Source organism: Pyrgilauda ruficollis, unplaced genomic scaffold (assembly GCF_017590135.1).
Source record: "Pyrgilauda ruficollis isolate IOZ18807 unplaced genomic scaffold, ASM1759013v1 scaffold14, whole genome shotgun sequence".
NCBI lineage: Eukaryota > Metazoa > Chordata > Aves > Passeriformes > Passeridae > Pyrgilauda > Pyrgilauda ruficollis.
The window spans coordinates 4873412-4898576 of record NW_024512543.1 but is presented as its reverse complement, the minus strand read 5'-3'; the positions used below and the strand labels follow the sequence as shown (position 1 = coordinate 4898576).

Here is a 25165-nt window from a genome sequence, read left to right as displayed (position 1 = left end):
AAGGAAGGAGAATAGTGTGATCCATGATAATGTGAAGGGTTCAGAATCCAATTTTAAGTGGTGCAAGCCCTACAGCAATGTAGTCTGTAAGTAATAGAAGGTATTATTGGGCAGTGATGTGCCAAGTCTATGTGCTACATCGATCAGCTCCACTGCTTTTGTATGGTATTTTAGGTTAGAGATTACTTTCATTTTAGAAGATATTTGAAAATATATCAATTTCTTAGGGATGCAGAGGGAATGTTAGTGGGTACATGCATTTTGCTCTGTCTTCTGTGTTTTATGAGCACAACTTTTCCTAAATGTGGCATTTTTGTAGGTTTCTGTGACCATTTAAAAACATGATTATTGATGTAAAATGTGACCGTCCAGATGGCAGAGGAGAGGCTATTGATAAATGGCCTTTGGCACTTTGCCGCACATGAGTCTTCTGCCCTATTTCTGAGTTGATACCTTTACCTTCTAACATGGACTCCCCGTGCATCAGAAGCTTGGGGGAGCCATAGGACCCTTCTGCAGACTCTTCAGCCTGTTCGGAGGGGCTTTTTGTGGGGATGATTTGGCCACGAAGGTACTCTGTGACTTATGACTGAATCACGTCCTACGAATGGACTTCATTTGGAGATTGGTCACTGGCCTTAAGTGGTACTTTTTGTGTTGCTAGAGACTGCTTGACTTGTTTTATTCTCTGGGTTCTGAGTCGGGGGGGTCCTTAGGTTTGACAGTTCGTGCTAAGTGCTGTGTGCTGGGGATCACCATGGCATCACTAGGTGAGTGGTAGCTGAGCACTCAGTTCTCCTGTTGCACATGATGTAGGTCAGGAATGAGCTATTTTATGTATCTATATCTATCTATTTATATATAATGTATATATGAGCTATATATATACATACACACACTTTTCCTCTGAATTACTATTCTAGCAATTGGTCTTCATCTGCAGGGCACGTAAATGCTGCAGTTTGTTAGAGTCCCTGCTAAATACCTTCTTCCAAGTGGCAGAGAGACAGCCTATACATCTGTACCACTACTCTTCAGTGGTGAGATACTGAAGTGCATTTGGGTAAATGTTGCATCTTCCTTCTCTCTCATGCTTCCCTCCCCCCTCTCTGTTTTGTTTGTTTCAGGTTCTCAGCCTTTTTGGATCTACACAGTGGAAGTTGCATCTTGTGTATGGCGTGGTTAAGCTTGCAGCCTGTCACCTCGGCCTTCCTCCATTTTGGGCTGGTTACTTTTGTGCTGTTTTTGCATGGTTTGCAGGTGGATGCTGGCCTGACGGGAGACTCAACCAGTACAGTACAAAACAGCTCGTGTTCAGGATCTTTTGACTGCAAGGAGGGTGTTATCCTGCCAATATGGTACCCAGAAAACCCATCCCTTGGGGACAAAATTGCCCGTGTTATCGTATACTTTGTAGCACTGATCTACATGTTCCTTGGAGTCTCCATCATTGCAGATCGTTTCATGGCATCTATAGAGGTCATTACATCACAGGAGAAGGAAATAACAATTAAGAAACCCAATGGAGAGACCACAACGACCACCATTCGGATTTGGAATGAAACTGTTTCCAACTTGACCCTCATGGCTCTGGGCTCCTCTGCTCCTGAGATCCTCTTGTCTCTAATAGAAGTGTGTGGGCATGGATTCATAGCTGGAGACCTGGGGCCATCTACAATTGTTGGCAGCGCTGCTTTCAATATGTTTATCATCATTGCCATCTGTGTCTATGTGATTCCTGATGGGGAAACCAGGAAGATAAAACACCTGAGGGTTTTCTTTGTCACAGCTGCATGGAGCATCTTTGCTTACATCTGGTTGTACATGATCCTTGCTGTCTTCTCTCCAGGTGTGGTTCAGGTTTGGGAAGGCCTGCTCACGCTGTTCTTCTTTCCACTTTGTGTTGTTCTGGCTTGGATAGCAGATAGACGCCTGCTTTTCTACAAGTATATGCACAAAAAGTACCGTACTGATAAGCACAGGGGCATTATCATAGAATCAGAAGGTGATCACCCTAAGGGAATTGAGATGGATGGCAAGATGATGAACTCTCACTTTCTTGATGGGAACTTAGTGACCATGGAGGGGAAGGAGGTAGATGAATCTCGCAAAGAGATGATCCGGATCCTAAAGGACCTGAAGCAAAAGCACCCAGAAAAGGACTTGGACCAACTGGTGGAGATGGCCAACTACTACGCCTTGTCTCACCAGCAGAAGAGCAGAGCCTTTTATCGCATTCAAGCAACCAGAATGATGACAGGAGCTGGCAATATTCTGAAAAAGCATGCAGCTGAGCAAGCCAAGAGAACCACTAGCTTGCATGAGGTACGGCCAGAAGAACCCGAGGAATTCATCTCCAAAATTTATTTTGACCCATGCTCCTACCAGTGTCTTGAGAACTGTGGTGCCGTTCTCCTGACAGTGGTGCGGAAAGGAGGGGACATGTCCAAGACCATCTATGTGGACTATAAAACAGAGGATGGCTCTGCCAATGCTGGTGCTGACTATGAGTTCACAGAGGGGACTGTTGTCTTGAAATCTGGGGAGACCCAGAAGGAGTTCTCTGTGGGAATTATTGATGATGACATATTTGAGGAAGATGAGCATTTCTTTGTGCGGCTCAGTAATCTCCGTGTGGTGGAGAGTGAGGAACCTCCAGAGCTCAGTAACTCCCCATACCCAAAGGCCATGTTGGCTTCTCCTTGTGTGGCCACAGTGACTATCCTGGATGATGACCACGCTGGCATCTTCACATTTGAGTGTGACATTATACACGTCAGTGAGAGCATTGGTGTGATGGAAGTCAAAGTCCTAAGGACATCAGGTGCACGGGGTACAGTCATAGTGCCATTTAGGACAGTAGAAGGGACAGCGAAAGGAGGTGGCGAAGACTTTGAAGACACTTACGGGGAGTTGGAGTTCAAGAATGATGAAACTGTGTAAGTAGCCCATTCATTTCTGTTCTCGGGTCTAGTTATGGTACTTAACCCCACATTTTGAGTCCATTACAGGTGAATGCTGACAAGGGACAGGCTCCTTTCTTCAGCTTTCTATCAGTTTCCCTACTTACCTCTATCAGGCAAGAGCCGACAGCAGGATTTAAGAGCTCAAAGCTCTTGTCCCTTCCCTCTTGGGAATGACAAATTGAGGCTTAGAAATACTGGGGACCAGGGGATAGGAATAAAATATATCATTCTCTGAGGTCCTGTAATAAAGCTAAGGGTTAATGGAGGTAGAGAAAGAAGGAAAACGATGAGGTTTTACTTGGCTGGGCAAATACGGGAAAGCCTCTGTTTGAACACCAAACATAGGGAACACAGGACTTTGTTGCAATCCCTAGATTAAAGTTTCATAACAATTATTCCCAGGCATGCAAGAGCTGCTCAGTAGACCTCAAGTTCTATTTTCACTTGAGCAATACTTCAAACCTGCATCCCTAGGCTTGCCTGTGCAACTGGCAGGTCTGTGTGGCAGCTAATTCCCAGCACAGGCACTAGCTGCAAAGCTATTCTGCTGAACCTGAAATCCTTGCAGCCTTTATGACTCTGTGGTCTACCTGTATTCCCTATATCACCTTCTCTGTGGTCGCTGAATGTCTGTTCATTTGCTACCTGTGGTTTTCCCCCTTATAAAATACTGTGGCAAATGGCAATTATGGTCTAAAGCATTACAGATCACAGCCTGCCCATGTGGCTTCATGACCCAGTGTTTTCATACAGAATAAAGAAGGGAAGCAGCACCCATCCTATTAATTCAGCTTTTTTTATTGCATACTAAGTAGCTGATGCTAAGCTAGGAAGTAATAAAGACCAGAGAGGCGATAATGTCTAATTGCTTTAAGTACCAGTTGTTAACAGCAGTGAGGAATGAGAAAAATCCCTTAGTTGAGCAGGGAGAAGGACAGAGGTGTGAGCCTGGTGCTAAAACTCCTGACTACTAAGTGCCTAGTTCCTTTTGTTAAAACCTAGTCACTTGACCTATCACAGAAAGAATTGGGCAGGCTTGCATCTGACATCAGAGAAAGGAAATATTTGTACCAAACCTCCCCGGTACTGTGCCCAGAAGGATGCTAATATATTAAATTCTTGAAGTAGGGATGTCCTAATTTGACAGGTTCTTCTGTTTTAGCCCGCTAAACCATTTAATCCAGCCAATAGCCACAGTCTTGATGCTTGATTATAAGTCTATGTTCTTCCTGTTAGAGGAAGAGAAGCTCCTGTTGGCTGGCTTCAGCCACTGTCAGAGCAGGAGGGGGATCAGCTGTCCTAATCTGGCCTTTTTGGGAAGATGGGCCATGCAGGTCAGTCTCCTTAACTGAACCATAAGCTGATTTCTGTGGAGAAAGCAAAGAAGAATGTTAGGTTTATGGTTACAGTCTCCTGTGAGCAGGGTACCTAAGATATTATGGGTACTTTGCTTTAACCAGGTCTTGAAGCAGAGACTTTCCTTGCTTGAAGAATTCCATCAGTGAAAGGCCAGCAGATTAGGGTACCAGAGAGTACTCTGAGCCGTACTCCCTTTCTCTCATGTGCTGGCTAATGGAAGCCTTCTTTTTGTCTTTGAAAAGTGTGACAGAAGGTCAGAGCATACCTATATAGTTGATTCAGTTGGGTTAAAACAAATCACTTTCAGCAGAACCTTGTGGCACAGACTCCAATAAAAAAAAGAGTCCAGAAAACAAGTATGTGTATGTTGCTTTACACTGTAGTTTTTGACCCAGCAGTAGCGTAGAACATAGACAAGACATTTGTAGTGTATTTAAAATGGTGATCACACCTGATGCATTAATGAGACTTTCACTTCTGCATCAGAAGCCTGCTGGGAACAAAGCCCACTGGCCAGAGTGGCCATGAAGGTCATGTGGCTGGCAAATTTTAATTTATTTTGAAGCTGGAATTAGTGTAGTGGTTCAACAGAGCATTTAGTCAAGCTAATAAGCCTAACAAGGAGGGAGATCATATCAACCAGCACATATATTTATTCACTCCCTATTTACTCCTTTATTCATACCTCCAGGAATTATAGGAATGGAATTTTAGTCTGGAAATGTGAAGGTAATTTTCAGTAATCAGTCTTTGGCCTTTAAGTTCAGTGAACACAGGTTGGTTCTGCATTTTGCTAGCTCTTCTTTGAGGTCCAGGTTGTAGCAGCTGTAGAAACCTGGAAGCAGTAGTAGGTATCATATTTTATTTAAATTGTAATTATATTATTTTACATTATATTATTAGAATATTTAAATTTTAATATTTTCTTCCTTCTCTGCTTTCTAAATCTGAATGCAGAAAAATAATTTTGAGTAAATATTTAAGCTGCAAACAAATTTGAAGTGACTTAGATCTGCGTTTTGGACTTCTGACCCATAATGCTGCTATTCCAACGAAGAGTTTGCTCAGCCCAGTTTGGGAAGATGGATGGGTAGGATGTTTGGTACAGTTTTGCTGACCCAGAGGGCAGTGTATTTGTTACAGAATTGCTTGGTACAAGGCTGTCTGAAGACACTGGGTCACCAAACAGCCAGAGCATTGCCTGGGTAAATATTTGAGTCTCTGCCTCTTAGATGCCTTGCCACTGAGGGGGATCCACCACGAGGTATTGACATCCCCTGCACACTGAAGGGGGAACCAAGAGCCCACCAAGCCCAGTACAGAATAGAGAAGACAGCAGGGAGACTAAGATGATCAGCAGATAATACAAAGGGAGTCAGACAGCAGCGAGAAATTAACGTGCTCCCCACTTAAGCCTACTGTTTAGATACTTGCCTAGGAAAAGTGTAATTTGGGCTCTAGTTTCCATGCTGGTGTAAAACTCCTACACCAGCATGCCCACCTTACTGCCTTAACCTTCTCAGTCTTCTCATGGAGTCACTTTGATAAGATTTTTTGACTCCTGGAAGAGACAAATTATTTAACACCATCTTGCAAACACGTAAGACAGTGCTGAGCTTTGCCATGGCTATGCCTGTATGCCAAGGATCTGCAGAACTGCAGCCACAGAGAAGCTCTGATCTGTGTAAACTGAAGGAGAGCAAAGCTTCAGTTCATGCTCTCAGCTTGCTCTCCATCACATTAACTTAAAAACTCGCATTGTGCAGCAGCAGGTGATCTGTAAGCAGTTTGTAGGTTGGCCTCCTGAAGTGTAGCAATGGCTAAATTAATCTGGGGGGCATTGGATTACACAGCACCCTGAGATCAAACTGTTGGAGAAGCGCTGCTGTCTACCAGATCCCAAGGGCTAAAGATAAGGACTTTCCCTGGAAACTAAACGGAGAACAGGTCTTCACTTAGATATAACAAGATAAAATAAACTGTCTCAGGGTTGTTTTTGAGAGGCTTTCCCTAAAATATATGGGACCAAAAAAACCCGTTTGATGTGAGCTTTACAGAACAAGAGGGAAATGGGTCCTGCCAGCGGGTCTTGCTTATTGCCTCTGTGATCCTTTCTAGACTAACACAGTCAAAGTTTCCTTACTCACTTTTGGGTGGGAGCATAATAGAATGCAGGCTGAGATGAGGGGTATTGAAACAATGCCATTATTACTGAAATATGGTTCTATGCAGAGTGTGTGTGTGTTTGTGTATGTATGGGTGTGTTTGAGTATTGGACAGCTGTGAATCAAGCCATATAATCTTGAATGCTGTGGTCTGTTGAGAAGGGAATTGATCAAATCTCAAATATTTGATTATGCTGCCTCCTTTTCAAGACATTTGTTATTTCTGAACTCCAGCCCCAGTGAGGGCCAGCTACAGCCTAAGCAGCTGAAGTGGAATCCTAGCTCTCTTGTTGACTAAAAGGATCAATCAACCCAAAAGCTTTTTTCTTTTTTTCTTTTTTTTTTTTTTTTTTTTTTTTTTTTTTTTTTTTTTGGCAAGATGACTGAATACTTTTCTTTTAAATGATTTTGTATGGAAATAAATGATAGGTTCTTGAAGGTATGAAAATGTAGAAGAATGATTGACCCTGCTGCTTTATCATGTCTAAGCAATAAAGAAATCATTAAGAGCCAGAAGCAAAAAATGAATTGAGTTTTAAAGGATTTTCTTTTTACATTAGAAAGAGAACTCCTATCAAGTCATTAAATTTAATTTAAATTTTCTCTGTTTAAATGGTTTCTGCTGTTTAAAAATGTTCAAATTAATATAGAAATTTGTTTATGTCTTGTTTTAGAACGTTTGGAAAGATACACAAATTACCAATAGCTAGCTGATATGCTAGAATATGAAGTTCTGCTGTGGCCCTGTCACTTGCAGCAGCTGTACTGAGTTAAGTCTTAGGCCAAGAGGTCTACATTGCTAGCTGCCTTTGTTGCTTGCTAAGTTACTTGCAGGACTTGCAGACTACTAGAATTACAGCTATTTGCCCTGAGCCTTTCCAGAGTGTTGCCTGTGGCTCAGGGAGGAACTGGCTATTGAGAGATGCTGTGGTGTTGAACTGGCATTCAATGGGCTGCAAAGCCTCTTTCCCGAGTCAGCGTGGCTAAACTTTGGCAACACATGGAAACCTAGAGTCCCTTATCTATGTGTGTGTTAGGTAGAATGCTTAATATCAGAAAGGCTGTCTGCTCCTTTATACAGAGACTGCTGGAGACAAACATATTAAGCCTGCCTTGATAGGCATACTTGGGATACTGTTCCTTCCCTTCAGGATTTGGGCAGGATCTCGTGCAAGTTGCATGTTGCCTCTCCTTATCTGCTTCTCCCCAGAGAATCCCACAGGCTGCTGTGTGCGTGGCTGTGTCTGCACCATGAGTCACTGTGAGCCTTGGGCACATCCCAGGATGTGCTTAGTTTGGTAATGCTGGTGTTCCAAAGGGCTGCCACGGCACTGTGCAGTGAAAAACCATCCTCCTGTTGAGGGCTTCAGACACCTTCTGGCAGGGTGCTGATGAAATGCGTGTCTTTGTGTGCGTGTGGTGGCTGGAGGTGGTCCTGTCTGGATCAAGGTCACCTTGGTGCTGTGCCCCAAGGCTGCTGGTTACAGTTGCCCCAGGGCAGACAGCACTTGCTGGTGCTGCTGCCCTCTCCCCTGTGTGCTGTGCCACCCTTGCTTGGTAGGAAGGTCAGTATCCCTTCCCCCTCCTTTTTCCCTCCTGTCCACCAGGGCTTGGACACAGAGACCCTGGGCCCTAACCCCTTGCTCACTCACCTGCCGTGATGGCTGTTGGCTTCTTCCAGCAGATCCAGTGAAAGGGAGAAGAGGGAGCATCGGTTTTCTGGTTGAAGGATGTCATGCTGAGGTTTAGCATCTTTAATTGGCCTTCCTTTTTGCCATGCAGCACTTGAGGAAACTGTCAACTTAATTTTTTAATTTGATCACCTACACAGTCATGGTTGTGTCATCTTGAGGGGAGTGCTATTATTGGTACTTAGCTCTTCTGCTTGGTATTTCATCAGTAGATCTCATAGCACTTTGCAAAGGAGATTGAGAGACAGTATTCCCATTTTTCAGATGTGGAAAAAATACAGAGAAGGTGACTTCTCTTCCTTCTGGATTACCCAGCAGATCAAAGGCAAAGTAACAAATAAAATCTGATCTCCCTGAACTGGTTACCTGTGCTCTATCCAGAGAAAGGTCTGTGTGCATCAAACTTATAGTTTTCCATTACTCAGGACCACATTGAATTTTTGCAGATTCACTGACCTCTCTCCAGTTGTTGAGAGTCAGGATGGTACAGGTGTAGGCAGTAACTGGAATATCTCACTATTCCCCCAAGCTGACAACAGGAGCTACATTTTTGGATGTTCATTTTCCTAAATTAAATTTTGGCTACGTGACATGGAGGTCTGCTGCATCAGCAGACTTTGCTTTATTTATATCAGCTGTGATGATTCCAATTAATGACCAAGGTAATAACAAAATTATTTTGGTACTTTAGATTGAAATCTTGTTCAATAGCTGTCATACACCATACACTGACCCTAAGGCTCTGGGTTCTGAGAAGACAGCCTTCAAAACATTAAGACTTATTAGTGGGACTCCAAGCAATGAGAATTTGTTGTGTGAGGCTGATGCTTTCCTTCTCTCAGGAGGGAATGCTTCCTTCCCATTAGAGCCTATTGAGATTGAATCCTCTAAGCTTTTCTCTAGTTTGTCTCTATTAGTGGGTAAGCACCTTCTGGCTTTCTTTTCCTGCTTCTACACTTAAATTAGAAGTTCTTGATCCCTATTTTAATTCACATTAAGGGAAAACAGTAGCAGATGCCCTCCAGTTAAGCCCCCACTATTTTGCCATTGATAAAAGCTGTTGTATTTGCTTTTTGGTGTGAAATACTCCTGTCAGTTTTCTTAGCAGTATCTCAGCAGTATTTAATTTAACTGAATTCCTTTACATACATGCACAGATGCTTTAATTTCTGTTACAGTCTGTCCCACTGTGAGATCTAGGTGATGTGACCTGCAGGGGATTAGTGTAAGGTGTCAGGGGACTGTTTCTGGAATGTCTGTAAAACCAGCCTGCAGAAATGTGAGACCTTGACACCACACTGGGAAGAAGAGAAGCCCTGATCTGACCTTTACCTTCCCAGACAGTCCTGTCCTGTTGGCAGGTGTCAGGGGGATATACTTGCCCTCTGTCCATGAAGGGCAAACAACATCCTGTCTCAGGGACTGTGATTTCTTGCCAGTGGCATTATGTGACAGCGTTAAATAGGGGAGGGCTGGGACCCCAGCTCAAAAATGAGGCACGTGGCAGAGATCACTCTTCAGTAGCTCCTGGGAAGCTTATGGATTCTTCAAGTAGAAGGCCCTTCAAAGGGACATTCTGGGATGTATAGGAGGGGGCAGTGATATTCCTGGTTTAGTGCAAACACAGGGAGATTCACCCTGACAAATGACACAACCAAGTTTTGGGTTTAAAAACAAACAAAAGACCAGAGCTGATCCAAGAGAAAACAAGTTTTCTGTGGTTTTGCCTGCTTAGTTCATACTGATTCATGCCTTACTGAGTGGAGCACCTTTGCAAAATGAGTAACTTAGAGGTCATGCTATTTACACACAGGGTTAGAGGCACAGGTTGTATTTGTTTCCCACATGTAAAGAAGAAGGAGAAAGCGCAGTTTGAATGATGCAGCTTCAGGGGATTAAGAAGAGATGCTGGTGGCAAGCTTGATGGACATCCCATCATACGTGCTGGGATTTTTTTTGAAAGCCAAAAGTGGGAATGCTGCTTATGGCATCATTATAAAGTGTCTGTGACTCTGACCTCTGACAAATCAGAGTGGCAGTAGAGTTTGTGTTAAGTATGGGCTTATCCTTCTGTAAATGAGATGAAGAGAACAATGGCGCCTAAAGTATCCCCACCCAGAGGTCCTTCAGCATGTTTTTGATGTGATTAAAGAGAAGCAGCTCATGCTGGTGCAAGATGGCAGGTGCTTGAAATAAGAGCTGATTTACCTGTTGCTAGCAGTGTGATTTGGTTTTTATTTATCTCATGTCAGGAAAAAAGGTGATAAAAGAATTTGCTATGCTAGCTGAATGAAGCACCAGGGACCAAGTTCATCCTCCATTTAGCTTCAGTGAAAACAGCAAATTAAAGCTGGGAGGAATGTGGACTCATACATATTTACAGCTGTCTTAGCAGATGGACTGTTGACAGATGAGGCCCCTCAAGTCTCTGCCTGGGTGCTGGGTGCCAGCATGTATTGCTGAGAGCCTTTCAGCTGAAGTCAATCCTGGTGTTGAGGAGGCACTGGCTGCTTCCTGGGTTGGACCCTTTAGGTGGATTGTGCTGGAAGGGCAGTGAGATGGAAGTCTGAATATCAGATAGGACCAGTTCTTCCTGCCAGGCTTTGCAGGAACTGTCCTTAGGAGGCTGGTGGAGACATCTGCTGAGGTGCCACAAAGCCTTCATGTGGAGCATAGTGCAGCCCTAGGTTTGGACTGCAGTAACTGGAAACCCTCTGAACAGTACATTCCTGACAGCCTCTGCTTATCCTGCCTCTCTCCTTCCACATCCTCATGTGGAGACCTTCTGGGTGTTAAAAGCAGACCAGATGCTCTACTCCATGATGCTCTACTCCATGTGAGCAAAAGCCATGGCTCTGTTCTCCTGCTCCTTTTGTTAGATGGTGGAAAATCTCCTTTGGTGTTTCCAGGTTCTGGGGAAGAAAGAGGCTTCTTCTCTCTTCCCTGTTCACCTCTCCAAAGAGTGTCCAGGAGTGGTTGCTCCTGCCTGTGCTGTGGCTGTTTGACTGAGCGTGTCATTGATGGTTTATCTCCTGCTGCACCTCTTTAGTGCTCTATGTAAAAGTATGTTGTTAAAGTGAAACGGGTTAGGAATTACCTTTCGTGCTTCTGTTTTTCTTTCCATGAGATCATCAAGCCAAATGTGTCCTACCCTCAGATAATTATCTACCTGAGCACTGTGCTCCTTCACTTTTATCCTTTTTTTTTAAAGGGTGATAAAACTATCAATATTTAATACAGAAATTTTGCTCCACTTATCTGTGCTTTACATGTCTTCCCTCCTGGGTTGGTCTCTCCTTTACCTCATCTGCTTGAGAGTTTTGGTTTAATACTGTTGTCTCCATTTCCCTCAGTAAAAACAACTAGATCACAATGCTATTTAGGAAGGATGTGCTGGAACCAATGTATTGGCTTTGCAAGATATCAAATGCTCTGTTTTCTAAGACATCAAAAATGGTTACTTTTGGGATGGGTTGTGGTGGGCTTTGGTAGCTCGCAGTAGTTTTCTCAATCTGTGGTCCAGCTGGGAAGGGGGAGCATGTGAATTGGCAGTTTTTCCTAGATGTGTCCTCTTAGCTAACACTACCAGACGTTGGCAGAACTCTGAATAATGCAGAAGAACAGTGAGCTGACTATGTATAAGCAATAAGTGCTTGCCTAGTAGCTGAGCTCCCAGGGTTTCATCAGCTGGATCCTGCAGACCAGTACCTGAAAGCTGTGGCAGGGTGGAGGAGCCTGGCTACTGCTGGTGTGAGAAGCTGTAGCACTGGGAAAGCGTGAGGAGCTGAGCACACTGTCTCAGTGGCATGGTGCCTGTCCTATTGCAAAGTCTTAATTTTCTGTGATTAGCAAATTCTTGACATAATTGTCTTTCTTGCTCTTTTTGTGGCCTGAGAAGTGGAGCAGTGCTAGACATGGTCTGTGGGAGTCAGAGCTGATGGCAGCTTCAGTAGGTCATTAGACTTTGTGGTGGGCAGCTGGTGCTGGCTTTCCCTTGAGGTACTGAAAAAAAAAATGAGAGGCCTTATTAACCCATCCTTTATATGGTATAGGGCAGGAAAAAACCAGCATAACAGATGTGACATCCCCCCTGGCTTGGCAGTAAGCTGTAGACAGCAGTGGCCAAGCAGGAGAGAAGTGCAGAGTGGTGTCCTTGGAGCACAGTGCCCAGGACAGAGGGTAAAGAGCAAAGGATCTGCTGCCTGGATCTGTGCTGGGAGAATATCAGTAAGTGGCAAGTGGTTTTTTTCTTCTCTAAACTCTGTGGGGAGTAGTAGATCCCCACTGTGCTCCTGTGCAGTGCTTTTGGCCCTCCAGGGGATGGAGGAGGTGAGGTGCCATGGTGCAGAGGCAGCAGGGCAGCTGAGTTTGTAAGCCTGGTGCTGCAACTCCCCTGGAAAGATCTGGTTCATGATGGAAAAACTGAGTGAGTCCAGACTAAAATGAAGAGCAACGTCCAAGGATGAAATAGGTCACTGGCTTTGGGTGCCTAGGCAATGGAAGCATGGCCAGCCTCAGGGGAAAAAGCTTCTTTGTGCTGGGGTCACTCTGTCTGGCTCTGAGGGACCAGGGTGGTCATTCACAGCTCTGGGGCATTTGAAGGCAGGACAAATGGATGAGCAGGCTGAGAGGACCCTTCCCAGCATGTGCTGTATTGACTGGAGCCCCTGAATGCCCTAGCCTGAGACAAGGCCAGATGCCTTTGGAGACAGCTTCTTGGAGCCTTTCTGAAGAAGGCTGAGATTCCCTCGTACACGTAGCCTGACGTGTCATACCTCATGTGGTGCCGTATTTCCTGTCCCCACTCTGGGAATGGAGCCCAGCAGTTGCCTGGGCAGGGAATGGTGACTGCTGTTGGCAAGGGATTTCTCCTTTGTGGTGTAGGGCTGTCCTGGTGGCGGGCAAAAGCGTTTCTTAGGGCTGTGAGGTTGTGGAGGAGAGGAACAAGTATGCAGCATCAACAAACTTCTGCTAAGGGTACCTTTCTTTCAATTTGATGGGGGAAGATGATTTTTTAAAGTGAATTGCTGTATAAGGTAATGGCCTGCTCCCTGGAGAGAACATCTAATGGAATGAAAGGGTATCTCTATCTTGTTTTGGGCGGTGAGAGCTTCCTCGAACCGCTGCCCAGAATACTTGTGAGACACCCTATAATTCAATTAGAAGTACCCTCCAGGGAGCATATAATTATATCATATCTATGAAACATAATGACAGCCCCCTCATATCACATGGTGAGCAACTGTCTGCTGCTGCCCAGAACCTTTCACCGGTAAGGAACTAATCTGCTTAGCACAGATTGAACTCGGTGGTGTACAGTACTTACCCAAATGCTTCTGAAGGGAATCCCTGCCAGCAGAATAAACCTGTTAGCAGCATGTGAGCATCACTGCACCCGCATTTCTCTCCCCAGCCTTCAGGCCACTCCAGCCAGGGCTGCTCACCTCCACCTTTGCCATCTTCTCTAAAGCTTCTTGGGAATTTTAAAGATTGGGAAGTTTTCTTCATGCCTTTAAACTTGTCTTTTTGCCCCTTATTGTGTAGTAATAGCCAGTGATACAGTGTACGCTGCAGGGATTGAGGTCCATAATAGGCAGTGTCCTACCTTTCTGCTGATAGTTGGTAAGATTTTAATACAAGTTGGGATGTTCTGGGAATAGGAGCAATTGTACTACCAGTTGAAATGAGTTTCCCTGGTGTGAACCACAGCATTGCAGCATTGCAAAAGGTTTTAGACTAGAAGTGAGAAACACTGACCACCACATAGAGGACTTCTGTGGGATATTGTAATTCCAATTAACTCTCACAAGAGGCATCAGCTTCAGTCAAGCTGCAGAAAACTGTAGGAGAGCAGAGAGGGGTGTTGGCGTGACTTTCGAGTACCCAAAGAAATCCTGTGGAGGAATTTCCTGACCCACAGAAGAAGTCAGCTGGGAAACAGCGTTGTCTGCTTGTGATTGAAGAATACCCTGAGTCTAGAGAGGACTGACAATGCTCTGCCAAGACTGGGCTGTCCCCAGTCCTGCTGTAGTTAGTTCAGCAGCCTCAGATTGCTCTCACAGAAAGCTCATCCACCCACGTGAGTAAGCTCATCTACCTGTCACAGCATTGTAGTTGCTGTAGGTACTGTTGAGTTGCTGTCTGTCAGCCTCCATGTGTGTTTTTGCCCTCAGATCCCAGAGCTCTAAGGGAGTTGGTCACCTCTGGAATATGAGACAAGGACCTTTGAGAGATGATGGAGAAAGTGGATGAGCGAGGTTTCCTCCCATTACAAAGCAGGAGAATATCATGCTGAACTTGGAGACAATGGATCTGAGTCCCAGTGTGTGTCCTTGACTGGCTTTTTGGGGGTGAATCACCAAAGGTGGAGCCGAGTTTTTTTGATGCCACTAGGGTGCAGCATCTTTTTTATGAAGGAATTCTTCACAGAAATGGTGGTTGGATAGTGGAAAGGGAAGGGAGGTTCTGGTGTAGTCACCATCCCTGGAGGTGTTTAAGGCCAGTGGAGCTCAGTGCTCTGATCTGGGTGACAAGGTGGTGTTTCGTCACAGGTTGGACTCAATGCATCTCAGAGGTCTTTTCCAGCCTAACAGATTCTGTGATCTCTGTGTGATTCTCTCCTTGGGGACAGTTCCATGGGGAATCACTGACCATCAGGGCCCTGGTGGAGGTGTGTCCAGGGCTCAGTAGAGCTCTGCTGTGAATTGCTAAGTAATCTGATAAAAGGCAGATAGAGAGCATCATGGTTGGAATGTGAAGTGGATGAGAGTTCCTTGCTAAGAACCATGGGGTCTAGGCCTTCTCCTCTAATGTGGGGCTGGGTTTCCTTCTGCAAGGCCAGCACTTCAGTCAGGGCTCCTCGGTCAGTGGGAATGTCTTGGAGATGAATTCATCTCCTATTTTCTTCTCCACTAACTGGTAGGAAAGGAAATTCAGTCTTGCTGAGGTAAGACAAGGGAAGGAGGAGCTGATCTCTGCTCTTTCTGCTGTCTCTACACCCCCACCCCAGAAAAAAATCTAGCACTGTGGAGCCTACCTGCTTCCACTACCTAGTGCCAGTGAATGCTTCAGCAAACTGGGAGGGCATCTGTTCTTTTTCAGGCAGCACTGCTGTTAAACATGGCTTGAAGTGAAGGGAAAACCAAGATTCTTCCCCATGTTTACCTTCTTCTTGGCATCTAGGTATCTCTAACGACAATCCCCAACTCCAAACACTGCAGCAAAGCAAGAGTTTTAGCATGAAAGAAAATGCTGTATCATTGTGTAAATCCTGGTGGCTCTTGAGCATCATATCCTTGTCCAGAACAGGGGACCTAGACAAACACTTGGGACAGGCTCCCACTGGCTGCATTTGACTTGTGTTTTCACCACAGCTCTGGAGTAATGCTCACTGCTCATGTACATTTGTTGGCTTTCTGTTCCTGGGGAAACTCCTTTTACCAGCGGGCTCATGTTTCACTTGGCCCTAGGAGCAGTTGCATGCTTTTTCTGTAACACGGAGGTGGGACAGTAGCATGGTCAAGGTTATCTGACCTCCTGTAGGCAGAACACTGAGAGGCCCTGAGGAATATGAAGGTAATATTATTTGGTGACCCTGGCCAGTTTCTCATAGCAGTTGAAGATATTTTGTGTTTTTATTTCTCCTTTTGGATGGAGGGAATCGAAAATTACTCAACAAATTGAGCAGCAGAATCATTTTATCTACTGAGAAAAAGTGAGTGCCCATAGGCATGCTGTGTTTGGCAGCCAGTGGTCCTGTGAGGTACCATAGGGCAGAGGTTATCAGGACTGGGAGGTGCAGGTGCTGAACAGGTTTGGGGGCTGGCACGGTCAGCAGTAGCGTGCCTGTTCCACGAGGAGGGGTGTGCTGCTCTTGGGGAGCATGCAGTGAGCCAGGTGTGAGTGCCTGGGTGCTGAGCACCCTTCAGTGCTGCGTGAGTGACTGGAGAGTTTGTGTGGTGCTCACTTCAAAACACAGGCTCTGGAGAGCAGAGTGGTTGACACAGCTGGGATGCAGGGACTAGAAACCAGACAGTTTCTTCATTAGGAATACAGATCTGCTGCAAAAATCACAAGGCTTCATTCCTACATGGGCATCAGGTGCTGGGGAAAAAGCCTCCCTGGGGTGGCCTGCCCAGGGTCACCCCTGAGATGCTCCTGTTGCCATGCCCAGATGGGGCACATTGATCCTCTTTGGGGACAATGATAGGTTGGTGGGTGACGCCAGCCGTTTATATACAGACACGAACAGAACGGGACCACACCTGAATAGCGTTGTGAGCTGTTTATTTAAGAAGCATCAGTCTTATTACATGGCTATGGCGATGGATCGATGCGAGCAGCTCGCTATCCAGACAGCAGGCCGAGGAAACTTAATGTTACGACATACTATAAGACAATCTCACACCTAGTTTCAGCCAATCACATAGAGCAAAAGCATATTGACAGTAGTTCTATCCAACTACATGAAGCACACGTAGCTTTGGTTAAAACAATAGCAGCTTTTTCTCTCATACAATGGTTCGTTTATAAAAGACAATGCTCAGAGCCCCATTCATATTTGACCTTCTAAATATTTACTAAAATATACCTTTTGCAACTTAGAAAGCCAAACTACACAGCTTTATTGTTCTATTTCTCACGTCTTCGCTACTGCCGATATATCTTTTCTGCTGCTTTAGCATTTCACTATCCTTAATGTCTGAGGCCTTTCTTTTTCCCAGCTTTCCTAAAATCCTCTAATCCTATAGATTCCCACAGGTGGGATTTGTGGCATGCTGTAGCAATGCTGACCCTGGCTCCCACAGCCCTCTCCAAGGAGCCTGCTTGGGTCTGAATGTCAGCTATTGCTGCAAGGCTCCTGCAGGGATGTAGTGTCTCACCAGAGCCCTGCCATTTAAAGCATCAACCTCTTGCTAACCCCTTAGCAGCTGTGGAACTGTTGATCTGTTTTTGCCTTTTTGCAGCAACTGGGCACACCATTCTCTCCTCTCACATGCACGTCACTGTTTTTGTGCACAGGTGATGCCACTCTGTTGTTTCCTCTGCTCATGCTGCCTGTACTGACCCAATGGGAACTTGTTGCCAGACTCTGGTGAGCACCTCTGAGAACTGTGGAGACTGAAGTCCCATCCATAATGGTGGCAGGGTCTCCCAGGCTGTTTGTTTGCTGATGTCATGGTGTGTGATACGGGTATGTGCCCATCTCAGCTTGTGCTATAAGCCCTTATTCACTCAGTCCTTTCACCAGAGACTGTTCGGGTACTTTAGCAACTTTAAATTGCCTTTAGCCTTGACTAAACTGAGAACCTACAAGGAAAAGCTTTTTTACAGTGAAAACCAGCTGGGAGTGGATATATGCTAGATTGTGCTCTTTCTAGCTGCAGAAGGTGACTGGTAACAGTCAGCATGAGTTTACTACAGCAGATTATGCCTGACTAACCTGATGGCTTTCTGTGGTGAGATGCCTGAGATGGTGGCCATGGAGGGAGCAGTGGGTGACATTTATCTTGGCGTCTGGTTTTTGATGGGTTCTCCTACGGCATCATTATAGCCAGACTGGGAAGATACAGCCTTGATAGGCGATAACAAGATGGATTAACAGGCTCTCTGGTCTATCAGACTGAAAAGGTAGTGGTCAGTGCTGTGAGGTTTAATGGGTAGCCAGTTCCTAATCACAGCCTTGAGAAGCCTGCATAAGAACTGGACAGTTCAGCATCCTAATCCATGCCAGGGATGATAGGGTAACGTGCAGCCCTGTCCTGGTGAGCGCATATGCACTGTGGTCCAAGGGAAAGGTCAGTATGCTGGAATGTGGGTTGCTGGCCAAAAGGAACTTGGTGTTCAGCAGAAAGGGACCAATGGGCCTTGGGAAGTTGGAAGAGAGAAATGCAGATCTTGTACCTGGGATGGGGTCAACCATGGCCCTGGTGCAGGCTGTGGCCTGGCTGGGAATGGCTCTGCAGTGAAGGAGCTGTGCTGCAGGGAGAAACTGCTTGGTTCATGCAGTTTAAAACAAATCAAGATTGAAGCAGTGCATTGATTTATCAGCAACATATAATTAACCAGCAATCAGTGAACTATATAAGGATCAATATCAGCACACAGGGAAGAAACCACAGTGCTGGACACCAATGCAGTGCTGGTGTTCAGCTACAGATTTCCAAGAGTCCTTCTGTAACTGACTCCCAGAAATTAGGCTCACACACAGTTATGTGCCTTCCTGGTGTTCCTGTCTCAATGGCAATTGGTGCCTGGGGTGAGCTCCGTGAGACTCTGGTGGTCCCTGTGGACATCGGTCAGCAGCACGGCATGTCTTAAATATTAGCCAGAGGTCTCACTACTACTGACTTGGGATTTTGCAGGCAGTGGCAGAGGTTTATTCCCTGTAAAAGAATGGAAGCAGCTCTAGCCCTCATTGGGATGTCAAGGGAAGGTCTCCCTGGGCTGCCCACCTTCTCCCCCTTGTCTGGAGAATGTTCAGGCAAAGTTGGTAAGCTTGAATTTTCCACCCAATGCCCATTTTGTGATTTTTCTCCCATCTGAAGTAGGTGAATGCTCTTAGATGCTGACCAGCTGAGGTGCTGATTACTAGACATGTAGCAGAGCTGGGTAGAGCACAGCTCTGCATTAGAGCTTATATCCCAGTCTGGCAAGTGTACTTCTTGCAGAACCTCTGGGAAGTGTTAGATAATGTCCCTTTGCATGACACATTTATTATGTACTCACCATGTGGTATTAATTTTCCATCTGCTCAGGTGTACACAACCATTGTTGGCTGCTGGAACTAGCTGAGGACATGCAGCAACATCCTCTCCGGGTGATCTGTTGCTTTGACCTCCAGGTCTAAATTTCGAGTGTCTATCACACATTGAAATTGTGGGGCAGAAATAAGTTACCCTTGTCTACGTCCTGTGTGGTACTGGCTGGAGACCAGTAGTGGCAACCCCAGAGCAAGTTTTTCTTCCAGATACTGGTGGTGTAGCAGATTTGGCAGAAAGGGATAAAAAGCAGGAGAAGCTTTCCAGAAATAATAGTCAAAAAAAGGGCTAAAGACAAGGAGGGAAGAAGCACCATCTTCTTGGTATCTCAGATAATACGTATTTCATGTGAAGTACACAACAGCCAGCCTGGCTGTCTTTGAACCCTGATGTCTGGTTGATTTTTTTATTTTCCTGTTAACATTCAATTTTAAATAGAGTAGTCCTCTGAGGGCCTGAGCTCAAGCATCTCAAATGTAGTAGAAACACTCCTACAGTTAGAGCGGGTGGAGGGAGTTGCATTAACCGTCTCTTTGCTGGTATTTGCTGTTTTGTTGGCAAGTTACTTCCATGTCATTTGGACTTGATCGGTTGGAAGAGCACAAACCATGCAGTCATGGCAGCTTATTTAAAGCTTTCTTTTTCAGACAGTCCAGGTGTCTCTAGATGGCTGTGTGCCATGAGGACATGTCAGTAAATAGCCATGAAATTGGGCTATTTACATGAGATTTTAACCAAGGTCTGCCAGAACTGGAGTGCAAGTACGAACTATAGTTAAGTCCCCTATGGAGTGGAAGGACTTCATTTTCCTAGCTGAAAGGGTATGGAAATTTCACAGGCCCAGAAGACCAGTCTGTGAAATATTCTTTGAGAACCTCAGTTTTTAGAAGTGTGTCTTTGTGAAAAATGGAATAAAAGGGCAGTTCATGCTCTTTTGGCTGCATAGCATTTTTGTTCCTTGTGGTGACTTGGAATCACGATAGGAAGCCATGAGAAAATGCAGTAATTCCTACTATTAGAGGGTTTTTTTCTGCAATTGTTCTGTTCTCCCTGGATTTCAGTCAGAGCAGTAATTCGGCTTTTCCATTGGCTTTCTTGACCTGGATGGAGATTGGGAAATTTTCTCTCAAGCAGCTGTGGCTACACACTTGTTATTGAGAGGGTTAAATCTCAGTGATTTGTGTTGAAAATGTGACATAAGAGATTAGATCTAGAATCCCATTTTGCTTGTGCACTGATAACAGGATCTTATCAGCCTGCCACTCTTATTTGATTACTAACACTTGCCACTGCAGAAACTGAGAAGGAGAAATGGGAAGTGGCTATTGATTGGCAATCAATAGGGACTGAGGTGCTTTCATCAGCCCCGGGGAAGGTGGCACATTCACCTGCTAATTGCAGCCTGCAAATCCCAGGGGGATGCTCTGGATGCTCTGGCATGGCATAGCAGCATGTTGTACTACCAGACCAATGCTTTAAGGGATCAGTCTTGAAATTAGTACTTTTTGGCACTGTGCCTGTGTAAGCTGTGCCATCCAGTGACAGAGCCACCCGTGTTTCAGCCTAAGGTTAGGAGCATTGACTGAATTCATCAAACATGCCCTGAGAGGATGCAGAACAACTGAATATTGTACAATGGGGCTGACTGTGATTATTGCTTGACTACTGATTCTTCATTAAACAATAGGGGCTTGTGCTGTTGGGAACAGGACCAAGCCTCCATTTTCCTTGATAGAAGCCAGATGGAGTTTCATAATCTTTTTCCTCTCTATGTATGCTTCTATATCCATCTTTTTTCTCTTCTTCTCTGACCCTCTATTTCTCAATCCATGTGAGTTTTACCTGCAAGTGCACCTCTGCTTCATATGTTTTTAAACGTCCTTGAAGAAAGAAGTCTGGATTGGCAAGCAATGCAAATATAAGAAGAGGTGGGGAACATCCTACATAATGGTGGTGTCGCCTCCAGTAAGCAAGGTTTAAAGTTTTACAAAGGGCAGTCTCTCACAGAGCCCTGTGTGTTCAGCACGCTGTGGTGGATACAGACTGGGCTGCAGGTGCTCCCTAGCTCCTGATGACTGTGAGCCAAAATACAGAGGGGAAACCATCTCATTCCCTTCTGCTCATTTCTGAGTTAGTCTTGATGCTGGACTTGGATGGGCCAAGGTACCTCATGCCATTGCTATTATCCGTACAGACCATGGCATGCTGCACCCTGACACAGGACCATTGCAAACAGGGGACATTGCTAGGCCCAGATAGATGGTTTTTAATGTTCTGTACATGTAAGCAGGATGGACATTTGATGGCACTTCTGGAATCATGCAGGGATCATAACTTAGTTCAGTGCAAAATGCAGACTTTGGACACAGCTTATTTCTGACACAGAGGTTCACGAACACGATGCGTTGTTGCAGTCACTCCTGCCTTGCTTCTCGTCAGCCTGCCTCTCCACTGTTAGCATGACTTTCGTTCTGTAGTAAACTGCATGGGGCTGAGCATGGCTATGCTGTGCCCCAGTGACCCACCTTGGCAGGCTGCCTGAAGTGGGAGCTGGGGCAGGAGGCTTGCTAAGGAGATCTGCCGGGGTGCTGTCAGTCCAGTGACCTCCTGAGTGTAGTTGTCCAGGATGAGGATGTGGTATGTCCAATGAAAGGTATTTTTGTGTGAAAGCCTTCCCTGGGATGGAAAGGAGTACCTTTTGTCTTGCTCAGTCTCCATTTAAACTCAAGAGGGGCAGTTAAAAAAAATCTAGTTAAGAGAGTATCCCATTTGCATTAGTAAGTCCTAGAAGTCAATAATGCCAAGTAGAACATTAATACTGCCCCCAGCATGTGTCATTATGAAATGATATTTAATGACACAATTATACACTGTTTATCTGATAATGAAATGTACTCTGTGTCTTCTACATGCAGAGGTTTATATGTGAAACATCTTGTTGAATTTTTGCAATCCGCTGTACTCTCACTAAATTAATTATCCTGATTCTGCCATGTGCAGCTGAATTGACCTGTGCCTAATTCTCTCTTAATTTTTACTGAGCCAGTGGTGTACATCAGAAGAGGCTCCCTTCACATTAAGAGAGCTACACCGGTGTAAACCAGGCAAAATAAAAGAAGGATTTTGTCCCTCATATAGGGGTTGTCAGCCTTTCTTAATTTTTACTGCCTTCACAATATTCTAGGGGAATATACGAGCCCCTTTAGAAACATCTGACTTTGTCTTATAGAGTACAGCAATCTTGTTTTTTCCAGTAACCTTTTGTGAATCCCTCAGGAGCAGTCTGCAGTCTGCCATCAAAATGGCAGGCTGAAAGCCACTGCTCCAAGCCTTTTAGGCAAAAATTCCCTTCCAAGTCAATGGCTGTGTATTATTCCATTCACTGTCCATTAGCACTTCACTGTGGAGGGTGAAACAGTTAACTTTGGAGCTATTTTAGCTGCAAAACTTTGGTGGCCTAAATAAGCCTGCAGCAGTTCTCTCATTATGTGCTGTTATATTTAATTTCTTGTATGTTGTGTAAGAGAAGTGTACTAAGCTCTTTTCTCATGAGGGACTCTGGGAAGTTTGTTCTGTAGAACATAGAGATGCGCTGTACTGAGCAGTATTGCACCGACTGATAGATTATGGCTTCATGGGATTGAAATAATGAGATGTGGCTGCATTGTTGATGTCTGCACTGTGCGTGAAGAGTAAGAATTGCTTTGGGGAAAGCAACTCTGTCATGCCATGGGACAAAAAAAAATTCTGCCATCACAGTGTTCTTCTTGATGTTGCCCCTTAATTTGGTTGATCTAGTTAGGTGTGCCAGAACACTGCTGTGCTAAGGCTGCAGGCTCAAGCTTCCTTTTCCATGGCAAAACCAAATCATGTTTTTAAGTGGGGATCTTATTTTTCAAATGGTTGAATACAGACATCTTTCTCTTGATTTACTGTTGCAATCAAGAAACAAGTGCTTATCCTGTCACTACAAAATAATAAAATAACATTCAAATGATAGCAATAGGCTGACATTTGGAAACGTTCTGTGCTGACCAGAGCTTTTGGGGTAGAGCATGACTGCAGTGGTTAATAGCTATTTAAACACCCTCTAGCTGTGTTGGTACCAACTGTGTATTTGGAGTGGTAGAGCACAGGCTGTGGTGATGCTGCTCTTCAGGAAGCATGTGGTGGCTCTCTAGAGGTAGTGATATGAGCAGAAAGGTGAAAAATTTTGAAAAGGTATGAAACCACAGTGTGATGGTTCTGGTGTCTGGATCGGTGGCTATACCATGAGCACAGTCAGACTCAAGTCTGTCAAAATCAGGCTGAACCAGTTCTGGTTTTATTGACTGAGGCTTTGTGTGCAGACATTAGTTAAAGTCTGTTAACTCCTTGTGTGGGTGAGCTCATTCCCAGGACCTTACTCTAGCTTAATTTTCTTTACAAGAAGATTAAGTTAAACTGAACTGAGGTCATGTTACTTCAGAGCATGAGCATCAACACAGAGCTTTCTAATGCTTTAACTTCCTATTTCTAATTAATTCAGCTTAATTTTCCAGAGCATCCCCAGATAGATGAGGCCTTCCCAGTGTTGCTAGATTATATTTTTCTTACATGGTGTTGGAGGCATGTGTGTCTCTTCATGCTAAACCTAGAAGATGGGGATAGAAGACAGGCTGTGGTAGGTCCTGATTTCTCAAAGAAACCAGCAAAGACCATTTGGAACTGTTGTCTAGGACTGTGCCATTATACTGGGGCACACAGTAGCACCCCCAAGTTCTGGCAACAGTGGAGCTGCATGACAATGCTGGCTGTGGAGCAGCCAGTAAAAGCACAGCTTAGATTTTGGATTTCAGGCTGACCCAGGTCTGTTGCACTGTACTCCCAACACCCACCCCTTGCTGCCAAAAAGATATCACCTTTATTATGGCTTCATTTACAATAACTAAGTAGACTAGGATTAGATTAGACATAATTTCTGTTGGGATTTTTTCCCAGTGGTGATGCAGCTGAGCATCTTTTCTCATTCTGGCCATGTTTAATAGTCTTATATAATGCACCTCTAAGGGAAGTAGTTGAGGAAGAATCTCTTATTACTTACTTGTAAGTCCTTGCAGCAGAATGGTAAAGAGGTGTATCTAGTCCAGCCCAAGAGTAAGGTTTGCAATTTAAGTTAAAGACTGCAGCAGTGGTATGACTGGCCAAGCTTGGTGAGCTGGGAACACTTGCAGGGCAGCTAAGGTAGCTGCAAGCAGGAAAGTCTGTTTCAATCTGTTGTTAAAATACCTGTGGCTACTTTAGGTCTGTCTGGTTGATTCCCTTTTTCAACCACTGCTGTGTAACATAAGATGGGGGAAACTGTGGTCTCCTGGACCTGCCTCTGATTCACTGTGCAGCTGTGGGCAAGATGCATTACAGCTCTGTGCCTCAGTTCCCCCACATGGAAAATGGAGGTAGTGTAGCAGCCATTACATTTTCCAGTGCTGCAGTATCATGGAAAGTCTCTTGTCCCTGGTCACTGCTTCCTTCACTGCTCTGTTCAGGGAAGCCTAGGTCTGAGCATCTCTGCCCTAAGAGCAGACATGTAAGAACCATCAGAGTGATTCTGAGGAAGACTGGAGCTGACTCAGAAGACCTATGGGTAAGGATAAAGCTAAAGACATCTGTCCTGCACTGGGTGCTGGTATGGTTGGATGCTGGCTTCAGCAGAGCTCTATGTAGGGTCAAGTCCTTACATCTGTCCAGTGGCATGGACTGCAGTCAGGGGAATGCAGAACTAAATCCGTGTCAGACAGTGCCTCTTAAGTGTCATGGCCCCCACTGGACTGAGCATCTCTTCCTTCTGAGGAACTAATATGTTTTTCAAGTAAATTCCTTGAACTGCACATTAGCTTAGAGCTTAACATCTTTTAGTGGTAATGGAGAAAACTATTCACTTGGCATTGGGCTGAATGATGGCAGAGTGGCAATTTGAAGCCTCGGGAAAGACCCTGAAAGGTTTGGTATGAGTTTCCTTGTGGTGGAGTGGTGTTCTGCTCCAGCCTGCTGGCAAAGGGATAATCCCTGAGATCTGCCCCTTTCCCATGAGATGCTGGGAAAGTGGTGGGGAATGGTACACTGGCTCCTCCAGGCTTGCTAGCTGCAATCATGATGTGGCAGTGGGTTTTTCCCACTGGACATGGGCTCCCTGCTTGTGGCAGAATGGTTGGCATGATGCTGACTGCATGCTGTGGTGTGCTTCC

General features: G+C 45.1%; 1 protein-coding gene across 6 annotated transcripts in view; it reads left to right on the top strand.

The window, feature by feature from the left end:
* SLC8A3 (solute carrier family 8 member A3) overlaps positions 1–25165 on the top strand; it is a 115776-nt gene that overhangs the window by 19013 nt on the left and 71598 nt on the right. For all 6 annotated transcript variants that reach the window (XM_041460062.1, XM_041460061.1, XM_041460066.1 and 3 more), the window contains one exon: positions 1128–2939. In XM_041460062.1, the coding sequence (XP_041315996.1) occupies positions 1174–2939 (1766 nt within the window). In that variant the 5' untranslated portion in view covers positions 1128–1173. The remainder of the gene's footprint in view (positions 1–1127; positions 2940–25165) is intronic.